Consider the following 19,436-nt stretch of genomic DNA (forward strand, 5'->3'; position numbering starts at 1 on the left):
AGGAAAATTATCATTATAGAATGGGACGTCCCTATTTTCATCAGAGGAATGTTGGAGAGTATGACACTTTCGCTTCAGGGTAATAGCTGGATGCCATGATTTGGGACCCAGCTGGATGTCATGACCTAGGGCCAGATGTCAAGACTCATAGTGTCAATACAGCACAGCACACAACTTGGCTCACATTCTCTGTCATATTTCTGAGACCTGGGTGCCATAACTCAGAGGTATCATAACTCAGAGCCGTACCTCAGAGCTGTAACTCAGAGGTGACATAACACTGAAGTTTGCACATCATGTACACAGCTGACCTCAGCCTGCTGGGTCTGCATAAACACGTTCCCACAGTCACAATCACAACTGCAAGGCCAGTTATGCCTAGCCTGGCCTGGCCTAAGCTTGAGATAAGGGAGCGTCAGGAAGTAAAGGTAAAGGACCCCTGGAAAGTAAAGTCCAGTCAAAAGCGACTATGGGGTGTGGTGCTCATCTTGCTTTCAGGCCAAGGGAGTCAGCATTCATCCACAGAGAGCTTCCCGGGTCATGTGGCCAGCATGACTTAACCACTCCTGGTGCAACAGAACACCATGACAGAAACCAGAGTGCATGGAAATGCCGTTTACCTTCCTGTCACAGCAGTACGTATTTATCTCCTTGCACTGGTATGGTTTTGAACACCTAGGTTGGCATAAGTTGGGACAGAGTAACAGAAGCTCACCCCATCATGTGGATTTGAACCACTGACCTTCCGATCAGCAACCCCAAGAGGCTCAGTGGTTTAGACCACAGCACCATCCACATCCCTCTTCAGGAAGTAACTGTCCTGTAGCCAAGTAGAAGACTACCTGACTTAAGCATGCTTTGTCCACATGCGTTCCTAGCCAATAGTGACACAGGAAATCATGTGTCTGTGTTTGCTACAATTGTATAAACGCTTTGTGCATTCTTTGTTCTAGACTTAGTCTTTTGGGAAGTATCCAACTGAGACTCTGTTCTGTGGCTCAGAATAAAATATTTTTACCTTTCAACCCACTGTCTCTTTATTGGCTTGGGAGGGACAACATTTTCAATTTGGTATCAGGGGGCACCCCAGTAAAAGGTTCCAGAGGGAGGTGCTTCTGTGCAGATGCTCAGTTGGGGGCCAATGGGCCACAGCACTCCCCAAAATGGCATTCCTGAAGGGGTCGCCTCTATTTGATGTACGGCATAGAGTACATCAGAATCAACACAGAATCAACCCTGCAAAATAATTAAGCAGCCATTGGATTGGTTGATTCAGGATACATACCCAGTGCCAATGCCAAAATCTACTTACATCTGTAATCCATAAGGTTGTGGCCTATTTGAACCCAAGATGTTTGTCCTGTGTGTTTATTGTATTTTCCCATGGTACGGGCCCTGCCAGCCCTGGGTCTCCTGCTCCTGGGGCCACAATAAAGCTTGCTCACTTAAATAGTTGTGTTGCAGTACTTAGCTGGACTTCATGCAACACTTATACTCTATTCAAGTGATTCCCCTATAACCCCCTGCACCCACCTAAACATGCTCCAGAGGCTCCCCAACCTCGCAGAAAAGATTTAGGGAGCAAAGCTGCAGAGGGCCATAGCTCAGTGGTAGATCATCTACCTTGCATGCCAAAGGTCCCAGGTTCAATCCCTGACTTCTCCAGGTAGGGCTGAGAAAGACCCATGCCTGAAAGCCTGGAAAGCTGATGCCGGCTAGTGTGGACAATACTGAGCTAGAAGGACCAGTGATCTGACTTAGGGCCCATTCTGTTGACAGGCACCTTCTCAGCAAATGGACAACATTAGATACCATTGTTGGTATAGCTGCTTACACACACACACACACGTTTCAGTGAAGTTTTAATATGAATGCCAGTCATAAAAAAAAAGTAACAAATAAATAAATCAATAAAATAGGCCAAACTCTAGAGAGGTAACGTAGCTGACAGTTATCAGTTGGAATTAATGAACAGTAGGAAGTGAGCTACAATCAAGCTGTGAAAAGTCTCTCCAGGGAAGTTCAAAAATATCCTGGATTGAAGATGTTCAAAGTTAACTTCAAAGCAAAATAAAGAAAAACAAAGAAAAATAAACAAACAAAAATCCATCATGACCAAAACCTAAATTGAATGTTTGTATTTTTTATATATATCTTTTACAATTCTCAGTGGCAGTATTTTAAGGATTCTAAGACTATAGTCGGAAAATCATGGTTTAACTGAGGTAGATGTAATCAGTACTCATCGATTTGCATAATTGGCATGACAGATTTCAATTATATAATTATTGTAAATATATGCAATGATACAATTAGGAGTTGTAATTACAATGCATAACTACATAATTAGGTGTTATGACATGGTAAACCTTTGTGAAGAAAGTGGGAGACCTCACTATATTTTGTAGGAAGAATGTTGTGCTATGATTAGGACATCACATTTTAATAGGAACTCTGCAACACCAATTTATGTTTATAGCTCACAAATGAATATTAAAAATTAGGGAAATGGTGCCAAAGTGCTTGGGAGATATGTGGTTGGCTCCCTAAACGGGGGTCTTTCAGTATTCTACAGTTTATTAAACAACCTGTCCAGCATAGAATTTGCACACCATAACATATCTTAAGAGTGAAGGGTAGTTAAATGTAGCCTGAAAATGGAAGTGATTCCCATGAAAGATTTTGCACTGCATTATAAAGCTTGGCTTGAATCCAGAACTTTGCTCCTGCCAACAGAAGCAAAGGAGGCAAATTTGCCAACTCCCCTCCCCCTCTGGAGGGGGCTCCAGAGGAGTTTCCCAATTTTTGAAGGGTTAAGAGACCACCAAGAACTGTGGGGCAACTGCAAAGGAAAGGTTGAATTGCTTGAAATCATCTCCTCCTTTCCACAACTGGTTCAAAAGTCTTTCATGGATAGAAGAAGCCCTTCTATTTGTAAAAGTAAATGGGTAAATAGGTAAAATCTATCTTCACTATACAGGGCATCGAGTTAAGTATTAGCAATAAAGAAGAATAGTAACAATGCACATACACCTTCCCTGCTGTTTAGAAATGGGGAGGAACTTTCCCATATAATCCTTGGGCATTAAATTGAGATCTCATTGAATTGAGATCATGACTAAGGCTGTGTACCCATTACCAGTTTAAAATAGCTAGGTTGTTCTTTAACTCAATAGAAGGAAAATGCATCAAAACACAGTATTTCAGAAGAAATGACAGAATAGGTGTTGATTGCGTACAGTGCTTCCCCAACCAGTGGTTGGAGTTTGCTGGATGAAAATTAAATGGCACTGTATATGCAGCCTGCATTGTGATGCAAGCTATGGCTTCACAGTTGCCCATATAAGTGGTGGATAGAAGGCATCATGAATTAGACATGAATCCGAGACCTACAAAACTGAGCCAACCATTTGTGGAGTTATCTCTTTCCAATTATACTGAATGAAGAGCAAAGCCTCAGCATTTTCTTTCACCTGTAATGCTTACACCTTCATTATGGGTCTCATTTAGAGATGCTTCTCAAATACTATATCTCCCCCTATGTATTTTGGAGCTCCAGTCTTCTTTCTGAAGTGAAACCAAGGGAAACTTGCAATTTAATTTTGCAGTTCCATTTTCAATTCCCAAATTTTCTGTGCTGCAAATGCAGGAACAGCCTTCTTCACCCTGGCAGCCCCTGCAGCTTCCCCCAAAGGCTCAGTGAGCTGGGTGGAGAGGGAAGGGCTAGTCCCTGAAAATTAGGTGGAGGCAACATGCATGAGTGGCATTCCCACAGGTGGAGCTTGTCTCTACCTGACCTCCTTCCTCAGTCCCACATGCCGTAGCCACTTCATTCATCAGGGTCCCTGGAACCATAGAGGAACACCTTTCACCAGCCCTATTAAACACGTATATTTCTGAATCAAACCCATTGCAAATAAATAAATAAACTACCACCAATACTGTTAAAATCACAAACAAACAAACCCATGCACCTTGATGTAATCGTACACATTTTATTCAAGGCTTTTCTGTTTTGTTTTGTTTTTGCTTTTTGCATTCCATCAGTGCACTCATTTATTATGTGATTTTTATCTTTTCATTGGTCACTCCACACCTATGGAGTTTTGTCCCCCAGGAAAATGTATAGAAGAGGAATTTAAAGAACTTTAATTAACTACTTGGTTTTAAGGAAGTGTAACATAGTTTTAATTGCATGCTTATATTATTGTGTTATTATTAGCATTCATAATTATTCCATTCTACTCCACATTGAGAGAACTTATGTGCCCTGAAAGACATTTTGGGAATCATTTAATAAACCAATATTTTGGCTTCTTTTCATCAGCAATGAACTCAAAGCGGGATAATGCAACGAAGGCACTAATACCCTGAAAGCAAACCTCACAGAAAGCTCTGTTTCTGGAATTGATTATAAAAAGTCTCTTCTTAAAATGGAATTCAGAAAGAGTGGAAATGGAAGACAGAGTAAACAGGAAGCAATAAAGAATGGCATGGAGAAAATCCCTTGATGCTAGCCTGGCTTAGTTGCATAATGGCAAGAGATTTGGGATGAGAGCAGCTTTGAACGAAGCATTACAGAAGATAGGCATCAAGCAAAGCTCTGACTGGAAGACACACCACAGCCATTTTTAAACCATCTTCATTTAAATACTTTACAACAGAAAGAGTGGAGTTTAAATTCATACATAGTAATTTGTACTTACTGTGTTGGCAGTTCCTTCCCATAAATTCGCCAGGACACTCACATGAATAGTTAGCTACCAGATCTGTACAAATGCCACCATTCTTGCAGGGTTCAGCTTCACATTCGTTCACATCTGTGGAGAATGCCCAGTGACAATATTAGACAGATATTCAATATAACATTTGCATTTTACACAATAAGAAAGTCAGACACTTTGTGAGATTGTGTATGGTAAGTACGGCTAGCAAATATATTTTCACTGAAGAATGCAATAAGGCATAAACTATTTTAACACTGTTGAAACTCTTATACCTTTCCCTCCCTTTCAAATACACAATTAAGGACCAACCAATAATATCTCTCTCTCTTTCCCTCCCTCCCTCCCTCTCTCTCTCTATATATATATGATGCAATGTATTCAAATTAAGACACTTTAACACCTCAGTTAGTTTCAGTGGAAGACAGCTATATGATCAACCCACTTTCATTGAAACTGATGTGACATAAAAGAGCATTATGAGATTTTGACATAAGCCATAACTGGAACAGGAGAATGCATAATTGATGGCTGCAGAAACTTAGACAGTATATTTTGTCCCACAGTATCAAGATATGGCAATAGATGTAGCTGTTTCAACCCTGTTGAGTGTTTTGATCCATTGGCTGCATTTTTATTGTATTTCCAAAACGAAGACTATAATGTTTTAAATAAGAAATATTCACTCACTTCCACTAAGGGAGCCAGTCCTTTACTATCTCCTGTCCTTCACTTAAAATTGATAGAAATTGATCCATTGGACTGCACACAGCTCTGAAAAGTACTGTAAAGCTATTTCTTCAGTGTCTACTCTAGAAGAGTTGCAATTCAGTCAATATCACCTTCACAGTAGGCCCTTACTCTGTGGAAAATGATATCTACTTCAGGGCAGAATTTGCCAGCTATAGGGAAAATCCTAAAGGGGGTCAACGTAGCTCTTCCTCCCTATAAATGTCACATGGTATGAAGTCCTTCAAAGGTGACAGCTTTCAACATGGAATAACATGAAGACCCATTCCTATGAATGAAACATTGTCTGAAGCAACCCCCCCCCCCATCTACTAGAATTGGATCTTGCCTGAAGAGAGTGAATATTGGTTGAAAATTAAAACTTTCTCAATGATATGGAGAGAGTTAATAATTGCCCCCCCCCCATTATAATTGCCTTTAATATATACTGGGATAGGCTTCTCAGTAATGCCATTAACTTATTTCCCATGTAATTTCACACTTTAAAAGTATGCTTCCAGGGAAAGAATTCCCATCATTTTTATTGAACCTGATTACCAAAAGTGACTGTATATATAACCAGTACTTTGACAGATTGTATTACTACTAGTAGTGTTGTTGAAAAAACAATTTAAAAGGTCATATGAAAGAAAGTTAAAAGTCATTAGAGGAATAGTTCAAAATTACAAGAACATTTCAGTCTACAGAGAGAATAAGCACTTTCCCAAGAGAACATAGTTTTCTTGTGCAAGTAAAATTTGCAACCAGGTGCTGGTCACATTATTTAAAAAGTATTCTATGTTACAGGTAACAGGAAGGAACACAATGCAGGCAAATACTACCTGTCAAAGTTGTACAGTACAATCCAAATGATCTCTGCGCAAAAGTAAGTCCTGTTTGGTTCAATGGGGCTTGTCCCAACTAAGTGGTTATAGGATTTCAGCCTTAAGCTGTACCCTAAAGGTTTCTGCACACTTACCTTTCACCTGCTCTTTCGAGGCCTGGTCTATAAATTAAAGCTCCATTTTCCCTAAGAGAACCTGTACCTGGAAAGAGCAGGGCAAAAGTGTGGCTAAGCCCTTATCTGAGAGAGTCCCATTGCACATGGTGGGACTTGCTTCCCAGTATACATGCCTAGGAATGTGCTGCAGTTTTCTGTAATAGCATATACTAGTTGTTCTGCAGGAGCATATATTGGGTTAAAAAACAAAAACAAAATTAAACTCTGAAAACTTCATGAAAGTTGTTGGTTATATTTCTTGTGCACAAACTGGCCTGTCAGTACAAGAAAGGTTCACACAGAATACATTTGGAGATGCCTTAATGCCGAAGGTAAACTCAATTCCGGCAAGATTATAAAGCCATCATCCTTTAGCAAATATCATTTCAAATCCCCTTGTGTATAATAGATGCTTAGCTACATTTCGAACCAGCAAAATTCTCTGACAAACCTTTTATTAAAAGAAAGGAAAAAGCTTAAATTTGTCCCCCCCAAAAAACCTTTTAATTCCAATAAAGCCTTCTTTCTGCACAAGGACAGACATAAGAATGTCTCATTGTGAAAGCCCTCATGTTTATAGGACTGCCCTCAGATGATAATGTGAATGGATTCAATAAGTCTGTTTCCTAAATGCTAAAGTCTTGTGGGACATGAGATCACAACAGCAGTTAAGCTACCTTCAGAAGCAATATACCTATGAACACCAGATTCATCCAACTGACCCATTCCCACAGAAGTGCAGAGATAAACAGCAGGGGTGTTCAGTTGTTTTCATGTTCTGCTTGTAAGCTTCCCAGGAGCATCTGACTACCTTCTGTTAAAAATGGAATGTTGGACGAAGTGGACCTTTTATTCTGATTACTTCTGAAAATGGCAATTTATCATCATAAGGTAATCAAAAGGAAAGTGAAACAACATCAACACTGAGAAAGAAAGGTTGGGGATAGTGGAGTGGAAACAGCCAAACCATACAATCTAAGCCATCTGCTCAGTCCAAAGGGCTGCATTAAAAATACATCATGGGGTAATTTGCATATTTTTATTTAGCACCAATGACGAGCATGACTGATTGGCATAATCTGATGGACATTCATTTCTTCTATCATGCTGTTTCTGGTTAGAAGTTTCAGTATCTTTTTAATTGCTGGATGATTAAGCCAAGAACTCAGAGCAACTATTCTTTATAATAGCTACATGGATAATGGTTAAAATGAATTCCACATGGCAACTTCTACGCATGGTAGGTGTAGCCTGGATTGTAATCAGGATTGTTTGCATCACATGGGCAGTTTTATGTCATGGTGTGGTTGAACATACCATGCATTAGTTTCAACTGGCCTCCACAGGAACACAAGAAGCTGCCTTCTACCAGGTCAATTTGCCCATTTAGTCCAGTTTTGTCTGCTCCAACTGACAGCAGCTTTCCAGGATCTCAGCTCAAGCAAAGTGCTTTCACCCTGGTGGAGGTACCATATATAGAGAATGTGACCCCTTGCATGCAAAGCCTATGTTCTACCACTTAGCTATGATCAATCCCAACAGGACTCGTGTGATATGTACACCGGCGCCAAGCTTGCACTTCCCTTTCAACAATAACTGGGTGGCTCACATGCAAGAGTCCAGCTAAAATGCAAGATGGAGCAGCTTTTCAATTATTACTTGAATTTCAATAAAGAAATTGCAGAAAGTTGAAATACTTTCCCCATAATTAAATATAATAGCTTTGCCAAATTATGTGCAGCTGAATCAGATTTCTTTTTTCTTCAGATAAACTAGGCTCAGTCTCTCTTTTATTTTGTCTTAAATTAGTCTCTGTTTTCCTCTACTGATACAGTGTTGCATACTGTGTCATGACACAGACATTAAGGTTACCAGCAACCTCCAAATTTAGAAGTCAAGACATTTCATGAGAATCAAATGGCCAATAGGTCATTTTCAAAAAGCTGTCTGAACCTGAAGGGTCTCCTGGAGAGACAAAAAAGAGCAATAAACATTTCCTTCTCTCTGAAGTTCTGGGGAGGAAAGGGAGAGATTGTGCTGATTCAATATAAAATGACTTTTTCACTCTTTATTTCAAAGGAAGAAAACAAGCCACTTTTTGAAAGAGAACTGGAGAAAAACTTATACTTTCTAAGAAATTGAAGGAAACGGATAATGGAGAAAAATAAAATACGCTCAGGGCTCAGATAATAGCTTTTGCTTGTTTGAATAAATAATCTGGAGAAAAACTGAAAATATTTACATAAGTTACACACTTTATGATAAGTGTGCTGTACTGAGTGATAAAAATGAGAATTAGCATATAAACCAGCATTTGGTCTATTGTGTGAGCCTTTCTCCAAGCAAACCCCTATTGGTGGAAATAACAATTTCTTCCTTTAACTGAGGATTGCTATATAATGCTGATTTTGGAGAATTATTTACTTAAGCTTGAAGCGTTTAAAGGCGCTACCTTCAGAATGTGAAGTATACAAAACCCAGAAGTTTCTGAATTCATGTAGTGCTACATTGTTAGAATTGGAACTGGACCTCAGACAGCTGGATTCTAATTTCTGCACAGCCACTCTGGGTGGCCCTGGGCAAGTAAATTACTATTTCTCAGATTTGCTTTCCTTTTTACAATGGTATCATGACGAGTGAGGAGGAAAATAAATTAACTTTATGCACATTTCCCTGAGCGCCTTGGAAGATGATTGGGATACAAATGCAACAGTGAATTACCTCAGCAGATATATGGATGATACAAACAAAAAATAAATAAATATACAATTCTTGTCAAAATTGTACGGCTGATATTCATTATCTAAAAAGATTTGTTACGTTTGATTTCATGAAAACATCCTAATTTTAGTCCATATTTATTGGCTTTGTTCAGATGCGTGGTGATCCCCTCACCTGATCATAGGGGCCAAGGTGGTTGATACTGGGAGAGTTATTCCTTTAGGTATTTGGATCACTAGCCATTTAGGGCATTGTATGCTGGTATTAACACCTTGAACTGGGTTTCATAGCTCACTGGCAGCCAGTGCAGAACTTTCAGTGACACATGGTCCTATCAGGCTGCCCCACTCAGCAACCTAGTAGTCACATTCTGCTTTAGGTGTAGCCTTTAGACCAGGGGTTGGCAAAGTTTTTGTGGCTTGGGACGGTTCACGGTCCCACAGACACTGCGGTGGGCTGGAGCACGTGCGTACACACACAAACGCTATTTACAGCACTCCTTCTGGTGTGGAGGAGGCGTGCACAGCTTCCCATTGGCTGCAGGAGCTTCCTGCAGCCAAGGGGAAGCTGGCCAGCATCGTGGAAGGTGGTCACCACGCTGCTCCACACTGGTTTAGTGCAGTGCACGGGAGCCGACCTAGCAGGCAGCGGGGATCCATGAGCTGGTTAAACAACCCCCATGGGCTGCTTGTGGCCCATGGGCCTTAGGCTGCTGACCCTTGCTTTAGACCATCTTCAAGGGTAGCCCCATACAAAGCACAACACACTAGCCCAATGAATTATAAGAAAATAGATGCAGCCTAAACATTCCAACTTTCTGGCAATAGGAGCTGTTTGCCAGGGGAATGGACTACCTTGGAAGGTGGTGAACTCTTCTTCAATGAAGGTTTTTCAACAAAGGTTGGATGCCATCTGTTAGGGATTATTTAGCTGTGATTCCGGCATTGCAGGAGGTTAGACTAGACAACCCTTGGAGTCCATTCTAATGCTAAACTTCTATGATCAATGAGAAACTTTTTTTTAAGAAACTGAACTAATTCTAAGTTTCCATTGCAACACAGTTTGGTTTTTTTTTAAGCATATAAAACTGCATTAAAATGTGCATATTAAATGCATATTTAGATTTTCAAGCTGATTTTTACATATTTATAGACCAATGCAGAAAGAGACAATGGAAAGAGATCTGTTTGTCTACCTCTAAATGCATGTCATGTCTTGCTTAGTTGTTATTTTGGGGCTAGATAATATTTTCAAAGACTTTGTTCTTTTGGAATGGTGAGGCAACAGTCTACAAGTTAACTACCTCTTTTTAAAAAAATAGAACACTGAGATTATCCATTATATCACTTGTCATTTGCTTGAATCAATATGATGTATAATAAACTGTAATTGATCTAGTGACTGAAAAATGTCAATGAATATTTATAAGAAAACTGTGAATATCCTGCAAATGTGGACTTGGGAGAGCACATCTTTTTAAAAAAAATTCTGTCCTGCCATGTGATACACCAAATCTTCATGACACAATTGCATGTGGAAGGTGCTGAGAGATTGCTCCAGATGGTTGTAAGTTGCCCACAACTCACTTCCATAAAGCAGTGTGCTAAACACATGCCTGGTAGACCTTTGCTTTGGTATTGGATGTTAGCATCATATTCTCCCATACCTACATTGCTGTAGCTGCCTTGCCAATAAGCTTATCCAGCTCAGTATCAATAGAGAGGCTGCTGTTCTGCTGAAACTGATGTAGGAAGCATAGGGGCACTACCATAAAGGAAATCACTTACAAACTTGGAAGATGGACAGGTGAATGGTTGTGGCTGCTGTTAACAGGCCATGTGACAGCGTTGCCAGTGTGGATTTAGGTACAGAGTTGGCATTTGGACTTGTTGCAGGTCTGGCCCCTGTATTTGGGATTCTCTTATGTGGCGTGTTGTTGCTGGTGAGTAGTTGCTTTAGGTTAGGAACTGTAGATAAGCAAGAGCAGACCTACCATCTTGGACTGCCTATGAGAGAATAGTATCATTGTCCTAGATGGGGTATAGCTCACTGATGATTCATGAACCACTTGGAGGTTTTTTCTCCGATCAAGCACTATATAACTTTTATAAAATAAATAAATGAACTAGGAGCTACCGTATGCCAATTCCACTTAAAAAGTTGAGGGAAATTGGTTATGTGATAGACGTGTACTGGGGCAGACCTGCATTTGACATTCCCTCTCACAGGGTGATCCTAGGCCTTACAAGGTTTTATTGTGAACCAAACAATGGGGTGGGCCCACGTATGTCTTCCTGAGCTCCTTGGAGGAATCATGGGGTACAAAATGTGAGGAATAAAATTCGGGAAGCAGAGAATTGTACAGTTGCAAGATAGCTTTTAATGAGGTGGTTAAGCAGTCTTGGTTTGAAAGCCTAGGAATCCTTTAATACCTCAGGGTGTGTCTAGAACAATGCATCTGTTACACAAGGTCTGATAATGGTAGAAATCAGCATGGGTTCTCATCTGCACACTTTGTTTCACAGCTCAGTGCTAAATTATATCACATTATTAGCAACTGCATTCGAGGCATCTGGGATTTCTTTCCCACCCATACTAATTGCAGTTCAATTTATGACCCCTCACAGTGGCATAGAGAATATGTGCCTATTGGTATCACCAATGAAGCATCAGGAGCTTTTGAGGGATATTGAAACATTAATAATAAGCCACAGCTGTCAAGCTCAGCATATGAATTCAGTAAAAATTAATAGTGATATGCTCTGCAATTTACATATTAATTGTGTACATGATCCAGTACATGAACCAAATGTCAGGGAATCACAGAAATATTCATTTTGATATTCGTTGGCATGATTTTGTCTGTGTTGTGTGATAGGTTTCCTAATTATCTAGTTTAATTGATTTGGTTGGATAATATTAGATATTACAATTTGAGATAAACTAAATTACAGGTCGACACTCAGCAATCTGAATTCCAGAAGAAGCCACTTGCTTTGGAATGAGGTCACTCAGCTTCTGCACACAGCATAAGTTTCAGCAGAGCACATATCTGAATTCCAATGAGTTCACAGACAAAGAAGCAAGGAGGAGATATTTTATAAGCCTATATAAATTTGTTAGCAAGGAATTGGACAAAAACATGCACCACCCTGGAGAATGTGTTTAATCAACTAGATTACTCTCTGTTGATGCATTTAGGAAAGGAGTTCAGCTTTCTAAAATGCTACAAATATAGCCTGAAGTTCATTTATTTACATTTTGGATACATTTATATTATATTATATTGTTAGTAGCTGACAGAGAGTTGTGGTATCCAGTCAAAACATAATCACTCCATTAGTCAAGGTAATGTATGCTGGAATGTTTCAACTGAAAAAACAAAGGAACCCAAGAATGACTGGGGTGAGGTACTTCACAATATTGATTATAGCTTTAATTTTGCACCTACAGTGTCAATGTGTTATCATAGTTCCTCTTTAAGTACAGTATTGATTTTCTAAATACCAGTCTACAGTAAGAGATAGTGCAGATATTCTCCTAGTTGAAAAAAATGGTGTTGTGTGATATTTGCTTCTGAAAAAGGTATGCATATTCTTAAGAAATTGGGGGTGTGGGAGGCAAAAATAAAGAATCATTGGTAATAAAAATGGTACTGTACATGTTCACTTTGAAGTTACTACAGGATTGCCTAGCTTCCCTTTTCTCTGACAACTCTATTTCTATAAGATTATTTTAAAATTAAGAATATAAAGTGGGCTGTTTTTGTTTTTGTTTTAAATACAATCCTGATAGTTGTGAGAAACTATGGTTGTGTGAAGTAAGCTACCTCAGCAATTCCCATAACTGACCAACACATTATATTTGTCCATTTGAACACATTGTGGTTTTCCAGTTTTCTGATAATTTGTTGGCAATGAAATGGGTAAGAGATAACTAGTTGCAAGAGAAGCAGACCTGTTATGAATCTGACTGAACACAGCTAGAGTCTACTTTCACATCTATTCCATGGCAAAGATGGCAGTGATAAAAGGCTAATTTATCTGCACATAATCGGCAAGTGGAGCTTTTTGGGTAGCTACTGGTCCTTTACATCAAGGTCCACAGTAGTTGGGGAGCAACTTGGACAGGATCCTTGTACCAGGAAGCTTGTTCAAATATGTACTTGACCTTTGCCCATCCAGACTGGCAACCAGAGGAGGACTAGCTGATTGTGTGGTGAAAATCTTGAATTCTCCTTAAGCGTTCTATTCTGCCCTGTCTACAAATGGCAATAGTTTGTCTTTTAAAGCAGCAATCTTTGGATTCTGCTGTATTGAAGAATCATAAGTCAGTGCCCGATATTCCATTTTTTAATATGATGCTTAAGCATTTATTGGTGACCCAATTCAAAGAATCCCAAATGAAACTGATTAACTAGACAGATTTCAGCCTGGATTCAGGCCTGGTTTTGAAACAACTGAAGTGCAGTGTTGCTGCTAAAATCTGGGATCATGTGACCCCATAAACATATCAGCAGCACTGGCTACCAATCCAAGGGCTATCACATATAGAGCCCTAAACAGCTTGTGACCAGACTACTTGAAGCCCCAATACCTTTTACGCTTACATGTTTGTCAGCTGTTTCGCCTCTCTTGCATGTCTTAGAAGAGACAGGTTGGTGGCAACATACAAGAAGACTTGCCCACCTCAGGAGGTAAGGTTCTCTTTTTCTTTTCCACTTCTAGCAACTGACAATTTCCCCTTTTAAATGTGTTTTTGAATCTTGTTGCTTAATGCATTGATTGTTAGTGCTGTTCTGTGTGTTTTTTGTTTTTGGCTGTTTTTGGCTTTATTAACTTGGATTTTCATGATTGGGTTACTATTGCTTTTATATTTAGTTTTTAATTACAAGCTTCTTTGAAAGACTCATTTGTATCGGGATAGGCAGGTATAAAACTTCACATTTTAAAAAATGTGTTTGATCATCTCAATATATGGTTTAGTCACCAGGTGTCACTGGACTTGTTTTATCCTGGTGGAGTCAGTGGTTTCCACATGTCTATGCCATTCTTGCTGAGAGACAAAACTGGGTTCATGTCTTGCTTCTTGCTGCTGTGTTGTCTAAGTCTGGAATGAGAAATCTGTAGTCCCCCAAATGTTGTTGGACTACAACCCCCATCGTCCCTGACCATTGGTCATGCTGTCTGAGGTTGGTAGGAGCTGTAGTATAATATCTGATGGGCCACATGTCCTCCATCCCTCCTCTAAGCCTTCCATGATAGAGAAGACCTAGCATTGCTCACATGGAGAAAACAAGCATTAAAAGTCCTTCTTCTTTTTAATCCCAAAATCATGAGGAAATGTGGTGGTGGTAGAAGTCTAATTCATAATTTAATAGATATTTCCCCAAGTAGTTATAACAAATTGTAGGTAAAATGAATGCTGTGCCTTCAGCCTAAATGTTAGAAGCCCATTGCTTTTAAATCCAGTGTGTTCATTAATAAAGCCCTCAGGAAAGTCTTCCTATTGAATTAAATAACATGACTAAGAGCACCTGTCTCAGGCTGGTATTAAAATGGGTTGAAAGAGCGAATATAGAGGAAAACCTATTAGCATAAATATCTGCTTTTTACAACCCTTTTCATCTCCAGCTATCATTAACCAAATGAACTGCTGACAACATCAAGACGAAACCACGAGCCCTACGGCAAATCCGGCCACATTCCACTTTTCTGACACCCAATTCAACTCATCTTTATTTTATGACAAGGAATCAAGTTCTTCTAACTGTGTGTGTGCTTAAAAAACACATACTAAGGAAAAAGAAGAAGAAATCATTAGGTTTCTCCCCTCCTCCACCATCCTGCCTTCAGAATTGAGCCCTTCTGAACAACTAGGATACAAGTCTGAACGGCCACAAGGTGATGACCAGAATCAGCACTTGGCACCAGGTTCCAGTGAGTCTGACCAGAGCACTGCTGATGTGTGTTCTGTGTCACCCATTTAAAAATGGTTATAGCCTGGCTGTCTGAGCAGCACTAGGAGCTATGCTAATTCCCTAACTCCCCTGACTAAGCATCAATCTGGGGCACTGTGAGACCTTAAAGTAGTGGCTGCACTGAGCCGCATAGTGCTGTTTAGCTTGCCACCGCCCTGTAAGCCCACGAGGTCCATGGATAGAGGAATCCTACCAGTCACTTTTCTTAAAACTCCTCAGACTGATAGCCAACCTTACCAAAATATATGAAGAAGATCAATCAAAACAGTAATAGTTTTCCAAAGCTGTTGTCTGAAGTCCATAAAATTGTACCAGCACACCTCTTTGTAGGATAGGAGTTGTATCACCAATGTGTCATCACTTGGTGCACAGGATTCTCTCCAGTGCTCCTTTCCCACTGAAATTAGGCATGAAAGAAGCATTCGGTTGCAGTGTGTCCTTGTTTAGAGTGTGTGTGGTGCCCACAGCATTTTCTCTGGTTTGCAAAGGTGCCCACAGGCCCCCAAAACTCGGTCACCTCTGAATTGCACTGTAGTTCTAAAGGGGCAGAAGAAGAAAGTATTATATTGAAACTTACTGTGCTGGCAGTGGATCCCATTAAACCCCTCTGGGCATTTGCAGATATAGCCTATGAATGTGTCTCCTCTATAGGCTTCACTAATTTCACATATTCCACCATTATGGCAGGGATTAGGAATGCATGGCCCTGAAAGATAAAAAAGAATGAAAAGAAAATGACACATCAAATACGAATGCAGGAAAGACACTTTGCTACCCTTATTTCACTCAGTCATCAAGTGATAAAGGTAATGCGAAGACACATCTGCTCAGGAAGTATTAACTGCTCAGGAAATCAGTGCAGTTTTGAAAGGTTCAGTCCATACTGATTCAAAATACTGAACAATTGTATCCAAATATATATGAAAACCTGTTCGTTGATCTCAAGTACCATCCTGCAAAATTTGATTACCATATCTTCAGAGGTATCCAATTGCATAGCAAATAAACAACTTTCCAAAATATATAATATATTAGTAATCATTAGGGCTTTGCATGGCTCTCCCAATCTGATTCAGAGCTTGATCTGGTGCTTTGGAGTGGCCCCAATTCAACCCAGGATGATGCAGACTGAATGCGGGGGAGGGGGGCACAATGCATGAAGCCTGCCTGTGTCTCATTCTTCCCCCTGTACCCACGGCTGCCTCAACGTGTTTTGTTGGCAACCATCTGTCTGGGGAGACAATGGAAGAATATGAACTTTCAGGGGTAAAGTCAAACCATTGGAGAGTCACAGTGCTGGCTGTGACCCTAGAGACTGATACAGGAAAGACTTGACTTTTGCTAAATCCCAGATTGACTCAGTTTGGCTTGGGATCCAGCTCCAGTAATCATTGTTGTTTACAAGAGAGTCAAATAGTGTAGTTTTCCTTAACACCCTTTCTGAATAACACATGAAAAGGTTGAAAAGAATGGATTTGATCACCACCACCATACAGTTTTCATCATCAGACAAATGGGCATTGATACCACAGAGACCACTGAATTCCGAGTACCTCTTTAATTACAATACGATAATCTTTATTGTCATTGTCCCATACAGAACAACGAAGTTGGAAAAAATCTACATAAGACATTCAAAAACCAACAAGCCTGCTATCCCAGCTATCCCAACTTGGTTAGCCCTAAAAACTCTGATACCCCATTTTTAAATACAATATACTCCCATAGAGACTCCTTACACTGCATTTAAAACCAAAATCACATTTGGATAGAAACTGTTTCTCAGGAGACTAATTGTTAGTTTTGTTACCATCAAATCCCTCCTAAGGCTATCTTTTAAGGTGTATTGCTAGAAAGGCAAACTCACCCACAGAAGGAAGTAGTGTGTGTAAGGATGCGGGTGGGGGTGGGGGCAGGGGCAAAGACAGGCTCTGTTAAGAATCATAGAACTGTAGAGCTGGAAGGGACCCTGAGGCTGATCTAGTCCAACCCGAACCTGCAACTTTGGTGTTATCAGCACTTTGCTCTAACCAGCGGCGTAGCGTGGGTTATCAGCACCCGGGGCAAGGCAAGTAATTTGCGCCCCCTAACCCGGGGCAAGGCAAATAATTTGCGCCCCCTAACCCGGGGCAAGGCAAGTACAGTAATTTACTCTCCCAAGCAGCAGCAGCAGCGAGGCTTCTCTTTCCCCCGCGCTCTCCTGGAGCTGCCTCTTTTCTTTCCTTTTTTCCCTTTCTCCAAGGCTTTTCGCTTTCTCTCCTTAATTGATTCCTCCTCCACACCGCAGCGTTTCCTAGCTGCTTCCCCCCCCTTCCCCTCTCTCTCCTCCTCGCTCTGCTTGCCTTGCCCTGCACCGGCAGCAGCAGGCGCAGCCAGACCCCCGCCAGCCAGCCCGCCCGCCCGCCCACCCGGCTTCCTCTCCTTTTTTTGCCCGCGGCAGAAGGCTTCGCTCTCCCCCTTCCGCGACCTCCTCGCCAAGCCGAGCGAGCGCGGGCTCCCTAACCCGTGGATTTTGGTAGGGGCAGAGAGCTGCTAGTGCGAGCGCGCCCCCCGCCCATGTTGCGCCCGGTGCGGCCGGCCCCCCTGGCACCCCCCACGCTACGCCACTGGCTCTAACCAACTGAGCCAAGGATTCACATACATTACTAATAAACTTTTTATCTGGCAAAGATACTAGCACCTGTTTTCACTGTTGAATGCAAGAACATCACACTTTTGAATGTTACTTGCCATTGGAATGTAGACCGCATGCTATGAAACACAGAGGGCCCAACCATAAAGGGAAAAAATCTCCCCAGAATTGGTTAAACAAGAGGAGAACAGCAAACTCCAAGGTCGGCCCACCTATGAGGCAAGGTGAGGCGACAGCCTCAGGTGGCAGGATCCACAGGGGCAGCAGATCCAACCTCCAAGGAATGTACTGCTCCCTGCTGCTGCTGACAGTGACTGCAGTGTGCTCCTTGGATGCCAGATCTGTTGCCTCCTCAGCAATCCTCCCCTGTGTTGCCTCTATAGCAGCCGGTGGGCAAATAGGAAGCACTGCTGGTCTCTTCCCACTCCTAGGGAGAATATGATGGGGATTGCCCTCTGGAGTCTCCTGGGAGGGGGAGGAGCAAGGCAGCAGGGAGGCTATCATGGTGCAAATGCACCAGCAGAACCAATTTGGTGCTCTTGCCAATGTATTTGCAACACAGCGAGGCCCCCACCATCTTGCCCATCCCCTATTCCTTCCCGGAAAGCAGCAGCAACTCAGCTGTCAGGAGGTCTGGTGAGTGCCATTGCCCCACTACACTGTCTTCTACTTGCATTCTCCCACCTGCTCTAGAGGGCTGGGGGGCTATCCAGAATAGCATGGGGCTTGGCACAGGGGGATGTAGTGTGGTTCAAGAATCGAGAAAAGTTGCCTCCATTCCCCAGGGGTCACCTCCAAGACCCATCCATTTATGGCATCCTTCTGTGAAAGAGGGAGCACTATGGATCCAATCCATAATCTTCATTATATTACAGCATTGACAGTATATGTTTCTGTATTCTGCATTATTCCAGTGCCAATAAGCTATGGATGGAAACCAACTTTCCATCAACGTGTTTATGAATCCTTGCTTTGCCTATCCAGCATTGGATCATAGCCATTGGTTTGCATAAAAACCTGGCAAATGATGAAGACTCTTTACCTCAAATGTTCCTCCTACAAAGAACTGGCAGTCAATTCTGGTAGTATTTAAAAAAATGATTACATGGTTGGAAACATCTGAAGTGAGCTCTTCACAACCGCTTCTAAATTCTCCACCACAATAAAGAACTAATCTTCATTCCTTGAACTACAATGGTGTGCTTAAAAAATATGAAAATAAATATATGTTTGCCTACTTAAAATCGTATTTTATTTCGTGCCATTTAATTTACATATAAATAAAGACTAGAGGTGGAATTAATTAACATTTACAAAATTGTACATTTCCATATGTGTCACACTCTATATAACAATTTCCAGTTTTCTCTTCCTTATAAAAGGATTGTTGACTCTTTACACAAAGTGGCACTTATTCAAAATTCAGCTTGGTTCAGAATGCATTTTCAGAGGAACGACGAAAAGCAAGAACAATAGAGCACAGGCAATAGTGTGAACCAGAAGCCACTGTAAATCTAGTTCTCTGTGAACATTTGTCAACCCCCTAATAAGGAATTTGTCACATAACAAATGTGTGATGGGACGATGAGCTGCTTGTGTGTAAAATCCAAGTCCCTCAGAGTTTGGTCAAGTTTGCAAACCTCTGTCTGT

The 19,436-nt window shown here is 41.1% G+C and overlaps 1 protein-coding gene across 1 annotated transcript in view; it reads right to left on the bottom strand.

Annotated features, from left to right (window-relative positions):
• Positions 1-19,436, bottom strand: part of EDIL3 (EGF like repeats and discoidin domains 3) — a 236,244-nt gene that overhangs the window by 80,767 nt on the left and 136,041 nt on the right. The window contains exons 4-5 of the mRNA XM_080972845.1: positions 15,732-15,860; positions 4,707-4,820 (exon numbers count right to left, since the gene is read on the bottom strand). Coding sequence (XP_080828971.1) covers positions 4,707-4,820; positions 15,732-15,860 — 243 coding nt within the window. The remainder of the gene's footprint in view (positions 1-4,706; positions 4,821-15,731; positions 15,861-19,436) is intronic.

The sequence above is a fragment of the Podarcis pityusensis genome (assembly GCF_964106645.2).
Source record: "Podarcis pityusensis genome assembly, chromosome: 11".
In the NCBI taxonomy this organism is placed as follows: Eukaryota; Metazoa; Chordata; class Lepidosauria; order Squamata; family Lacertidae; genus Podarcis; species Podarcis pityusensis.